Genomic DNA, 13,478 nt, shown 5'->3' on the forward strand with positions numbered 1-13,478 from the left:
AAAAGCAATAGCATCTACAATAGACACAGCTATTGTTTTGGTGCAAACCCTTTTGTTCCAAGCTTTCTAAAGAAAAAAGTTTGGCATTCTGTTTTCCCCTCTAGCTGCATATCATAATCAATGGACCTTACATGGTCCGACATGAGCAGTCTGCACTCTGTGCTTTTTTGGATGTGTTTTAGTGCATTGTGATAATCTCCCCAAGCTCCATAAAGCACAGACCCTGAATCAGATTATCAGCTACTACAAGCTGAATTGGAAAATATCCAAGCGGAGCATTCTGTTGAAATATTGTTTGAACTGTAAACCTCGGAGATCAATCATTTTCTGATGCTCTCGGAGGGAAAGAAGTAGGATGGTCACCAACATCTTTCATGTGCTTAAAATATGTGTGTGCATGGATGAATGATTATTGGACAACAGATAAAAGAAGTGGAACATGACCACGAGTGACCTCAGTGTTCTAGACTTCTTAGAACTGACAATAAAAACCTTTGTTATATAATTTATTGGACTTTAAAAATGAACTGTAGTTAAATCCTCTTGTGTTGACATTTAATCCTGGATTGGTGTGTGCGGGTATGTGTGCGGGTATGTGTGTGGGTATGTGTGTATGTGTGTGTGTAAAAATCACATCTGCCATCCACAAAACACAGCACTGTGTCTTTACAGGAACACACACACACTCACGGCTTGTTGCTTTTACAGTTTGGGAGGCTGCTGAGTAAATAAACAGCGGCTGCTTCTGGGAATGACTCCCTGTAATAACTCTAAAGTGTTTCTGAGGTGTTGTCTTCCATGTTCTGTACAACAGTTCCAAGAACGTGATGCAAGCTCTTCAGACGGAGGACTAGTGTTGTAAGATTACTGTTAATGTGACAGTCATTAGAATCAGGGCAGGAATCCATTAATCCAATTACATTTGTTTGACAATATGAGATATTTTAGTTGAATTATTTTGCTGTTTTTCCCCGAAACATGTCCACTATTGATAAAAAAAATCTCCTTAAGAAAACCTGCTCTGCCTAATTTTATTAAATGCTTAATGTTATTTTTTTTGCATTCTTCTTCAAGGTACTTTTTAACGCTGTCATTCTCTGTTCTAACAACGTCTTGTCATACAAACCTAAAGACTAAAACATTTTAAAATGGTGACGCATGTCTGTGCTTTATAAGGCTGTAGAGCTGTTTAAAGCAGCTTTACTTATGACTACCTACTGTACACATGTGCACATACACACATACACACACACTCTGCCAGATGGTGTAATCTCTTAGTATTCCCTGTGTTTCACATTTTTCCCCCTCCTGTGTTGGGATTATGCTGTTGTCCAATCGGATTTCGGCCCACTCTCCTGTGATGATGTGAGATGAATGATAGGCGGGAGGGTGATCGAGGCAGTCGTGCAGTACACTACACACACTGCATGTTGGCTTATACAACATTACATTTTGGATATAGACGCTCCTTATTGCAAAAACTGCCGTTTCATTTTTTATGTTGTAACTGACCACCACTGCCCAGGTAAGAGATGGGACCAATCACAGCCAGGTGCTGAAGAATGTGAGAGGATATTTAAACACCTTTTATTAGTATTCGTCATTCCTCCTGCTTTAAAATGTAAAAAACAACTTTTAACTCGTGCGCTTCACGATTATCTATATGACCTTTGTCATTAGCTGCATTGATTTTGTGATTGATTCACTGTTCTAAATTAAGGTGTGTGTGTGTCTAGAATAGCAGATTATTTTGACTTCCTTTCTAGCGTGTAGAATAAAGAATGGTTGTTTTAATTGTCATTTGAACAACAATTCAATGTATGTTTTGTGTGTGAATGAGCATTCTATTGCTATCTACACTTACACTGTTACCTAAAATTACCTTCCCAGAGTCTGACATCCCAATTCTGAAACCATATACTCTTTTGGCAGTGTCAGAGGTTCTGGATAAAAGCTTCCACCAAATACAATCAGTCTGACTGAGCTTTCTCTTCCTCTCTTCCCACGCAGGTCAGTGCTTCCTGTGTATGGTGGACGTGGTGCCAGTGAAGAACGAAGATGGCGTGGTGATCATGTTCATTCTCAACTTTGAGGGCATGACTGATGAAATACAACTGGCCCGCAAACAGGAACTAAACCACCGCCTGCCCACCTGGCTTGTCACCGGTAACTACTGACTCGGCTCATTCACTTGTTGTTGTTTTCTTGTTTTATGCTAACCAAAATAGCGTGGACAATTTTTGTTAGAAAGTATTCCTTATGCCTTAGCAATTTTCATGTTTTTACCTATGGTTTTTACTCATTGTTCTAATCTACAGTATATCCCTGTTTTTCATCATTCACTGTTAGTACTGTATATCTGAACATTTTTCCATTTATTTCATTAAAAAAAACTCAGTGAGAAACAAAGAGAAGTGGTACAAAAGAGTAGAGTAGGGTGCCTTTTTACTGACACACAACAGCGCTTAAAACCATTCAGGCACCGTCTGTCCATTTACTTTCCCTTTTCAATAACTAAAGTGGTCTTAGTATGATCAACCAGTGAAAAGTGACAACCGTCACTCCAATTCACCCGGATCATCCGTTGATGTCTTTTTTCATGATAAGTAATTCTATTCCTGTAAATCCTGGGTATTTTTTGGAGAAGGTTTGATGCACTTAATATTGTAGAGGGATAACTCTTGGGGAAAACATCTGAAGTAGTCCAGTTATAATATCAACCAGATTTCTTGTTATATTAACTTTGTGGCTTCAACCAAAAATCTCCCAGATTCCTGTGGATTTTTTAAAAAGGCGTATTTTGAATGTCTTTTAGACTCAACGTTTCCCTACTCCATATCTCCCTTCGTGGCGCAGTGTAACAATCCACCTGATACACTGGCAACTCATCCTTTCCCCCCATCTTCCCTCCTCTTCTCCTGCAGGACGTCCACGAGGCTTCAAGCTGCGTCTCCCCAATCTGCGCTCCTTGTCCAACAGTAAAGTGTCTTTGGACGTCTCAGAGGAGGCTAAAATCCCCACTGCTACACCCCTGCCGGTACCTTCAGACAACCACAGTCACGAGTCCTTAGGCCTGGGGGAGTACCTTCCTCTTCCTTGTTTGCCACTCAACCACCAGGATCATATCAGTGGAAGCAGGTAGGTCCTATGAAAGACATGCGTGAGACCTAGAGGTGGGTTAGCAGCACCTTCATCCAAATACTGATTATGAATCCTAGGGCTTATGCACAGGAATTTGAGCTTGGTACTTTATTTATACTTGAATTCTTACCTTAAAATGTACTGCAATGCAAAGGATTTTTTTTAATAAGATACTTTTAACTTATTTAGATTTTAAGTGTCCTTAAAATGAACCTTCCAAAATTCACTTTTGTTGTGAATATAATGGGAAATAAATCCTATCAATTAGAATACGGCACAAATTAGAAGAAATTAGAATACACCACATCTCACAGTGGTCAAGCGAAGGTACAACTATCCTAGAGCTAAAACAAAATATGGTCCCAATACATTAAAATGAGGCCTAACATATCTTAAAGTGAGAGGTCAGGGGACCTTTTGTAAATACTTCCATGTCAGTTCTGCCCAGGCCAAATGTGCTTAATTCTTTATCGTTATTTAGCCACCTTTCCTTAAAGCCATGGTTAATACGCATGATGTCCTTTTCTGTTTCCTAGGTCAGCTCTACAGAGTTGGCCAGAAGACCGTCAGGAGGACCAGCACACTTTACTGGGCCCTGACCCTCCTTTACGCCCTCATCCAGCTCCCCAAAGATCCCACCTGGGTCCCGTCGCCCAGTCGTCCCCCTGCGTAGCGCCCCACCACCGCCTCAGCTTAAACCAGGACGCCTCCAGCTCCAATTGTTCTCTAAGTCACAGCCGCTCGCGGGAGAGCTTTCACAGCATGCGTCGAGCGTCCTCCGTAGACGAGATTGAGGCCATGAGGCCGGACTGGGACAGAAAGAACCGCCAAACCAGTATCCGGCCGGGCAGCACTGGTGAGGAAGAGCAGCTGGAGAAACACACAGCCTTTTGTATTGTATCCCCTTCCATTTTTATATTACTATCCGTGTGTGTTTGCAGGTGCAGTAAACAGTAAGGCGAACATCTTGAACTCCACGTCGGACTCGGACCTCATGCGTTACCGCACCATTTCCAAAATCCCGCACATCACCCTCAACTTTGTGGATTTCAAAGCTGACCCTCTCATCGCCCTGCCCTCCGGGGAGATGGACATCACAGCTCCCTGCAAACTCATCGACCGAACGCACCACGTCACAGAGAAAGTCACACAGGTAGGAGACAGTTTGTGTGTGGAGTACAACGCAGGGTGAAAGGTTGTGATTGTGTCATTTGTGACGATGTTGGCCAGAACCAATCTGGTCCATAGCTACCTTTAAGCTCAGGGGAAATGTACTGAATAGCCTTCGACTTGTGTTTAACTGCTCTTGGACATTAGCTAATGCACTTAGCGACTCCCAGCTACTTCCACTCGCTTTAATCTGACACATCCTCCTGGGGAGATAAGGCTTTGTTGCACCAGCTCAAGCAAATGATAATGAGATTGATTGAGCTCTGATGAGAAAGTAATTCAGTTGAGGAGACACAGAAGAGGAGACCATATCTGACTTCTGGAGGAAAGGATAGTCTAATTATAACTTATCATTTTACCAGGTGTCTATTTTTCTCAAACCTATAGTTATGATATTTTTTTTGAGTGAGCGACACTCGTTCACTTTCTGTCTTTTTTGAGAAGTGACTTACTTAAAACTTCCTATCTGTCAGTTCATATTTGTGCGTTCACAGCAGAAAGGTCTCAGACTTTTGGCTTCTCATCGAACTGCTTCCTGTAAATCAGTTAAATCAAATACAAATCTGTTAACTCAGTTTTTTATAAAGCCAATACCTCCTGTGGGATTCAGTTGACTTTGGTGAACAGCAGGTGAAACAATTATAGCAAAACGTTTGCCATAAGCTTCTTCACACATGTCAGAAAGTGGAAGGGAATTGATCTTCTCTAAAATATTGTATCCGGGTATTCACCCTCGAGTTTCCCTAATTCTTTTTCTTTCATTGTACTGGATTTCATGGCACTTTGTGCAATCAGAGGATTCTAAATTGAACAAGGAAATACACAGTGAATGCAGAATAAAGCGTGAATATTGAAACATCCTTGCAAATTGTATTCTCACATGCGGAAATACAAAACCTAAGAGCATGCAACAAAACAGGTCTAAATGTGTTTGTTTTTGCAGGATTTTAATTAGCAAGATCATGACATTTCAATTGTTACTGTCTGAGTTAAGAAAGATAAGATAAGATACACATGTTTTCGTTGTAGCAGCATGAAAGTTGGCCTCAGATTTTCTTTTCTTTGTATTTAAACATTTATATGCGGCCAGTGAAGACCTGTATTGTGTCGGTATGGATTTTTAGTCTTGTTTTAACATGTCTCTCGTATAGTGAGAGTTAGATGAACAAAGAGCAACATATAAAGTGTTTCTCTGAGAGCACTGTAGTCTACATACTAATATGAACAATATGAGCTTTCATATTCTGTGAGACATTGTGCTCTCTTTTATCTCCAGATGGGAACATAGAGAGAGAATAATCACAAGTTGATGATGTAACACAATATAAACCGTTTGTTTACCTCAACTGTATGTTCGGTGCAGCTGGCAGGGTCAAAACATAACCCTTAGAGTATGTTAGTGTGTATGTGTGTGTATGCATGTGCATTAGGCCATGATACATCCTGTACTTACATTGTAGTGCAGATGGAGGAATCAGCACGCTGCATTTTTCTCTGCATAAACTGTACTTGAAAACCATTTAACATATAAAAGCTCTTTTGCAATGTTACGTAAGGGATTTTTCAAGTTTCTAGTTAGAAAACTCACATCAGGTACTCTGTGAAACTGTGAGAAGTCATGAACATCTCTGCAGAAAGGTGTTTTGATTTTAGACCCGTAAGTCCCTTTAAGTTGTGCTTCCACCTGCCTTTTCAACTTCCTGTGGAGTCAAAGAAGCAGCTGGGTTTCAGTCAAGCTGATTTCAATGTTCACTTTGTTTTCAACTAAAAACAATTATAATCAGTTTAATCTTCAACTGAGCTGTGTAGCTCAACTAAAACCCTTCTTAAACTGTGAGACACATGATGAATACCTGAGAACAACTGTATTGCAATCTCTCGCCTGTAGATGGCAGCACTACAGGTAGTGTGGTGACAGGCCTCCGCCATCCCAGTGGAGCAGAGAAGAAGATGCTGAAAGGCAAACAAAGCTGAATAATTGAAGTGCTCCATAAAACATCTGACACCCTGTACCAGAACACATTTTCCCTCTCATTTGGGATGATAGATGGATGGATGGATTGGGAGGAGTTGATGAGAGTAGGCAAAGAAAGAGGAATGGCTTCCTCAGTGTTTGGAGAGCATGAAGTGTGGAGAAAAACTGGTGTCATGCCTCACTGCACATTTGGATGCACGCATACACACTTTAATGACACTTAGATTCTACGAGGATGTCCTATATGGGACACTCCACACACTCGCCCGTCACAGCTCTCATCCAATATTCCTGACACAGCCCTGTATGGCATTCCCACAGACATGGACTATAGGAACCCACACACACACACACACACACACACACACACACACACACACACACACACACACACACACACACACACACACACACACACACACACACACACACACACACACACACACACACACACGGTTGGGTAAACCTACTTGCAAGCATCTCACACTCTCTTACATTCATACACTGCCTCTCCACACAAGCAGCATGTCTCATCCAACTACACAGTCGGATCCCATGGAGCAATGGATGGAACACACCCCTTCAAGCAGCAAAGCGGTAGGAACCGTCTCCATCTCCTAATAATCTAACAACAAAACTATACAGGAAGTTTGGGTTTTGGTGCATGTGTTGGTAAATAGTGAAGGCCAGTGTAGAAAGTGCTGCATTTGTTGATGCTGTCGTCAATTTGAGTGTTCATTGTAGAAGGATGTCAGGATAGTGTCTTTGATAAAGCATAGCATTACAAACTTTTCTTATTATTTATTCCTCACATATTCTATGGCAGATATTCATGCTTTATTTTTATTTGAATGCTATTTAAATTATTAAATTAGGAAGTCTCACTGCCAGGACTTGGTGTTGCTTTTTGGAACTCTACTGGCACAATTTATCTTTGAGTGCTGTGTGACGACACCGAGGTCCACTTCCAAATTAGAAGGAGAACATGAGCTCTAGTGAACTTTGTGAACTTTGACAAGATCCAGTCCTAATTAGGCAGAATATTCTGTAAAAAGTCCCAAAATGTTGGCTAATAATCTTCCAAGTGCTTTACTGAAATATATATATATATAAGTTGGGTCCAATATTGAGATGACAGTCTCAGGAGTTCAATGCTGGGCACCCTGGTGGAAACGTTGTGAATGGGGGTGGCAAAAAGTAGACTTAATTAAAAATGATTTATTTGGTTATTCTTTCTGTGCCAGTTCATTCCTTTACTCCCCATGCTGAGGCACATGAACTAAAACGTGTTTCCTAACAAACACCAACATAAAAAATACAAAATAAGTTTAAATGTCAGATATATTTTTATAAAAAACGATATCACCATTTGGAACCGCAGCTACTCTGAGCTTTATGTACTGTAATGAACCACTTGTCAAAAAACACTTTCCATTACCGGAATATAATGTAGGTTGTGTATATTTCTTTAATGAGCTGGCTTTATCGGAATGAGAGTAGGAGCTCTCTGTGGAGAAGATGTGACTTCCCTGTATGTAGTGTGTGTGTTTGTATTTAAATATACATCAGTGAGGGAAGGGAGCAGTGTATTAGAGGTCGACCAATATGTGTTTTCAATGGCAGGTAATGATATTGATGCTCTTGTTTTTTTTATTTTCTTTTGTGAATCTGATCAAATGCAACAATGTCATGTACAAAAAACATTGCTTAACTCAAAGGAGCATGTTTTGGTCTCTGTTTGACTAAGTAGATCTGCACTTTGTCTACTGTGCCTCATTGTTATACATACAATAACTGACCACAGCACATCTGAAAGAAAGAATCTAACAGTTGTGGTACAGTTAGCAGTGCATTTCGAAGCAGATGGCAGCATCCCTTTTCTCTGCGACAACAACAATTGGTTTACTTGAATTAATGATAAATAAATAAATGATTATCAGTGTAATGGCCTTCCTGGTTTTGGCACAGTAAAATACTGTTATTAATAAATACTCAGCCTCATGAGTTCAGGCTGGCAGCAATCAGACCAATGTGTATTTGATCTATATCTTCTGTATAAATGTGTATGTAGGTTTTGCTTGACTAAAACACTTCACGACTTTTGGGGTGGTTGTTCGTCCTTCACACTCTCTATAGTACAAGAGCATGGACTGAGACAGCCCAAGTCCTTGTGATGTCTGCAAATGTTAAGTGGTTAAGAGATTATTTTTGAAGTGCAGTCCTGTTTTATTTTATTGTCTTTTTATCATCAATGGCCTTTCTTTTAGTACCACTTTAAGCTTGATTATTCTCTTTAAAGGGGTTTAACACAATATTTTCTAACTTGAGCATCTGAAAAAATGGACAACATCTATGAACAGACGATTCCTAATACAGTAGTTAGTGATCTTAATAGAATTGACACTGTGAAACATTTAAAGCACATGGTTATGACAGTACCTGTCCCTTACGTCCCAATGTTGTCCATGTGCCAATTCGGTCTAAAGATTTTTATAAGTGTGTACATACGTGTTGACCACTTAAAACTTTATGGCTGCCCCTTCAGTTGAGTTCAGATGCATCAGTGAGTGAAAGGTGAGTGCTGTGAAAACTAGCGCATCTTCAGCAAAACTTTAATTATTTATCGGGGAAACAGACATAAAACAATGTTTTGTGAGAAGATTAAAAGTATTAAAGAGACTTTGATTAAAGGTAATGCCCCTGCTTAATTCTTGTTTGTTGAAGCACAATATATCAAAGCCGCTCACGATGCAGCCCTTGTTCATTAATTGAATTCCCTACTAGTCAAAGTCTGATGATACATATTTGCATAGGGTCATGAGTATGCATGAGCTCTCTAAATAGTGTATGCCGTGAATGATTCAAAAGCAAGTATTTTTAGCAGTGCCACATGTTTTGTGCTGAGAAAGCCCCAAAGGGATGAACTCTAATGTGCAACTGTGGTTGTTTTTGTGAGGGATGCACCTCTGGCTAAGTCCCACAAGGCTGTGTCTGTAAATAGGACACTAATGAGTGGAGAAGAGGGGTTTTATGAACTCCAAAAAGAAAGGCGCTTTTCAGTCCGGAGGACAGTATTAACCAGCCCTGTCTGTTGCTGCCTGTGGATGGTGTTATACTAACACATCTGTGTTAGTTGTAAACATGATTTATCGTACTTATGTCCCTGCTCCCAAACACATCTACATTTGATATGTGGAGACAACAGTTAAAAGAGCAGAATACTTTTGCAAAAATATCTGACAGGCATAAGTGCAAGTTGCCGCAGTGGATCGCACAGTACAAAAAAGAGTTTACTATAAGGGATTCTAAAACATCTAGGCCTGTTCTTGTCCACACGTGTTATCCATCACAGAGACATTACTTATGTGGCAAGAAGGCAAAATACATTTGATTTAGTTTGGCTCTTTGCAGTTAAAGTCTGCAGCCACACTCCATAGATCAGGTAGCTGATTTCCTGCTTAAGGCGTATCTTTGCAAAGCTTCTTTTTGCATTATCGCTGCCATATTCCCTCTTAATTTAGGGGATTTTTGCTGTTGTGGAGCAGTTTTCAGTGTGACGATACACTTCTGTTTTGGTGAGAGTGCTGCAGTGACGCTGCTTGGCTCTGTCAGTTAAATGGTCTGGAATGGAGTACAGTCTGGGAGCATGTGACGCACTCAACCTGCAGGACTGTAATTTAACCGCCCAGTCAGTCGCTCTGCCTCAATACCTCAAGTTGATGGAGTGTTTCCTTCATTTAAGTGCAATGACCCACAAGAAAGGGAAGCATGTTGTCAGTGTCTCCAAGCACCATGTGTTCACTAAAATGTCCTCTTCAGCCCTATTCAAATGAATCCACAGGGTGTGTTGATAAGTAATAGTGATGCTACCCAGTTCAGCCTTGTTTTGTGTATTTTTCCCCAGTCAAAAAAAAGTTATTACTTCACCTTACCTAGAGACCATTTTAAAACCCATGGGATGCACTGAGCTTTATTTTTGCTTTGCTTGATCTTAGAGTGTTAAAATTATTTCACACCGAACCCACAAGTACCCATAATTTGCACAAGGTAACGTAGGGCGAGGTGTATTCCATTACTCATCCTTTAGAGCAGCCTGACTATTATGGAATATAAACAATCCCATATATATTTGCTAACCTGGCCTTTCCGTATTGTCTGCATGCTTTGGATTTTAAATCCAGTCCCAGAAGAATAGAAGAGAGAGGGGAACATTCAGAAACTCTCTTTAAATCGTCTCTAAGCTGAAACAGTATACTACAATAATTCCACAACTTAATTGATCTATTATCTCTGAACTCTATAGAAATATAAACACTGATTCCAATTCCCACAGTTTAATAAATGTGCTCATTCTCAAGCAGCTACTCCATATCTATATCCGGCTAATTATGTTCCCTCCTGCTGCTGGATAACATCTCTCTTCAAATCGATTTTGCCATTTGTTACGCTCTATATAAAGTTAGTTGGTTTCAAGTAAATGGGTGTCTTTGAAATGACATGATGAAGCCTGTAATGGGGAAATAAGGAAAATGGCTCTTGATTTTAAGTGAGATGGAAAATACAACAAGATTAACAACTGATGCGAAATATTAGTCTTCATTAAGTTTGGATTAAGATGTGATGCTTTAGATAAAAGTATGATACAACTAATACATCTAGGTACTGATCTATTTCTAAGACTAAGGCCTTCACCTGCTGTTAATACATAGCGTACAAAGTAGGTGTCACGGATGAGTGAAGGAAGCAGGACCCAAATGCAGATAACCTTTGAGAAACCCTTTATTTCAAGGATACAGATAAATGCAGAACAGAACACTCTCCGGTGAACTCCGTCACCAACAAACAATGACCCAACACTGAACACAGACAGAGACAAGACTAAATACAAGAAGGGGTAATCATGACAACGAGAAACAGCCGGGCAGGGGAGGAGAAACACAAGGACAACAGGTGAACACAATCGGGTAATCAGGAAGGGAAACAGACAGAAAGCAGACAGGCAGGAAATGGGGGTGAACACTTAACACAATAAGACAGGAAACCCAAAGACAAGAAAAACACCAACACAGACAAAACTACAAACGTGACCTAACATGTGAATTGTGACAGAACCCCCCCCTCAAGGGACGGATTCCAGACGTCCCTAAAAAAAAAAAAAAAAAAAAAGAAGTCCAAAACCCCAAGCAGGGTGGGCGGAGGGGGTCCGGAGGACAGGTCTTGGGCTGACAGCCCAGGAACACAGCGGAGGACCAGGAAGGGGTCTCGGGCGGACGGCCCGGGGGGCAAGGTACAGTCCAAAAAGGGGATTCGGGCGGACTGCCCGGGGGGCAAGGTACAGTCCAAAAAGGGGATTCGGGCGGACTGCCCGGGGGGCAAGGTACAGTCCAAAAAGGGGATTCGGGCGGACTGCCCGGGGACAAGGCAGAGAAGACCGCGGCTCTCAGGGGGCCGGGCTCGAGGGTGAGGACCGCGGCTCTCAGGGGGCCGGGCTCGAGGGCGAAGACCGCGGCTCTCAGGGGGCCGGGCTCGAGCCGGTGTCGACCGGACAGGATCAGGAGGCCGGGCAGGAAAGCGCTGATGGGCCAGTTCCGGAGATCGGGCAGGACCCGGTGTCGGCCGGACAGAAACCGGAGCCGGTCGGACAAGCTTCAGCAGGATCCCCCACGGAAAAGGACCAGGAGTTGGCAGGAACCCCGGCGAGACCGGTGATGGACATGGGGCTGGCAGGGCCCCCGGTAGCACCTCCAACGGCACGGGATATAGGGCTGGCAGGACCCCCGGCAGAAGAGTCTTCTGCGGGACCTCCAACGGAACAGGAGAAAAGGTTGGCAGGACCCCCGGCAGGGGAATAGACGGCGGGACCTCCAACGACCCAGGACACAAGGTTGGCAGGACCCCCGGCAGGGGAGTAGACGGCGGGACCTCCAACGGCACAGGACACAGGGTTGGCAGGACCCCCGGCAGGGGAGTATTCTGCGGGACCTCCAACGGCACAGGACACAGAGCTGGCAGGATCCCCGGCAGGGGAGCAGACGGCGGGACCTCCAACGGCACAGGACACAGAGCTGGCAGGACCCCCAGCAGGGGAGCAGACGGCGGAACCTCCAACGGGACAGGAGAAAGGGTTGGCAGGACCCCCGGCAGAAGAGTATTCTGCGGGACCTCCAACGGGACAGGAGAAAGGATTGGCAGGACCCCCGGCAGGGGAGTAGACGGCGGGACCTCCAACGACACAGGACACAGGATTGGCAGGACCCCCGGCAGGGGAGTAGACGGCGGGACCTCCAACGGCACAGGACACAGGGTTGGCAGGACCCCCGGCAGGGGAGCAGACGGCGGGACCCCCAATGGCACAGGACACAGGGTTGGCAGGACCCCCGGCAGGGGAGTAGACGGCGGGACCTCCAACGGCAAAGGACACAGAGCTGGCAGGACCCCCGGCAGGGGAGCAGACGGCGGGACCTCCAACGACACAGGACACAGGGTTGGCAGGACCCCCGGCAGGGGAGTAGACGGCGGGACCTCCAACGACACAGGACACAGGATTGGCAGGACCCCCGGCAGGGGAGTAGACGGCGGGACCTCCAACGGCACAGGACACAGGGTTGGCAGGACCCCCGGCAGGGGAGCAGACGGCGGGACCCCCAACGGCACAGGACACAGGGTTGGCAGGACCCCCGGCAGGGGAGTAGACGGCGGGACCTCCAACGACACTTGCGTAGGGGCTTGAATAGGGAATGGAGAGGGAACTCGAGCGGAGACTTGAGAGGGGACTCGAGAGGAGACTGGAGAGGGGACTCCAGAGGGGACTAGAGAAGGGAACACGAGAGGGGATTTGAGAGGGGAACTAGAGAGGGGACTCGAGGAGGGACCAGAGGAGGGACCAGAGGAGGGAACTCGAGAGGGAACTCGAGAGGGGACTCGAGGGGGAACTGGAGAGGGGACTCGAGATGGAAACAGAGAGGGAACTCGAGAAGGGACTACAGAGGGGACTAGAGGAGTAACTAGGGAAGGGAACTCGAGAGGGGAACTAGAGAGGGGACTCGAGGAGGGCCTAAAGGAGGGAACTCGAGAGGGGACTCGAGGGGGAACTGGAGAGGGAACTTGAGATGGAAACAGAGAGGGGACTCGAACAGAGACTAAAGAGGGGACTAGAGGAGAGACTAGAGGAGGGACTAGATGAGTAACTAGA

The 13,478-nt window shown here is 44.0% G+C and overlaps 1 protein-coding gene across 1 annotated transcript in view; it reads left to right on the plus strand.

Moving 5' to 3' along the window:
• Positions 1 to 13,478, plus strand: part of kcnh2b (potassium voltage-gated channel, subfamily H (eag-related), member 2b) — a 279,480-nt gene that overhangs the window by 169,259 nt on the left and 96,743 nt on the right. Inside the window, 4 exon segments of the mRNA XM_034109196.1 lie at positions 2,011 to 2,166; positions 2,925 to 3,138; positions 3,678 to 3,997; positions 4,083 to 4,294. Of these exon segments, the coding sequence (XP_033965087.1) occupies positions 2,011 to 2,166; positions 2,925 to 3,138; positions 3,678 to 3,997; positions 4,083 to 4,294 (902 nt within the window).

Source organism: Pseudochaenichthys georgianus, chromosome 20 (assembly GCF_902827115.2).
Source record: "Pseudochaenichthys georgianus chromosome 20, fPseGeo1.2, whole genome shotgun sequence".
Lineage (NCBI taxonomy): Eukaryota > Metazoa > Chordata > Actinopteri > Perciformes > Channichthyidae > Pseudochaenichthys > Pseudochaenichthys georgianus.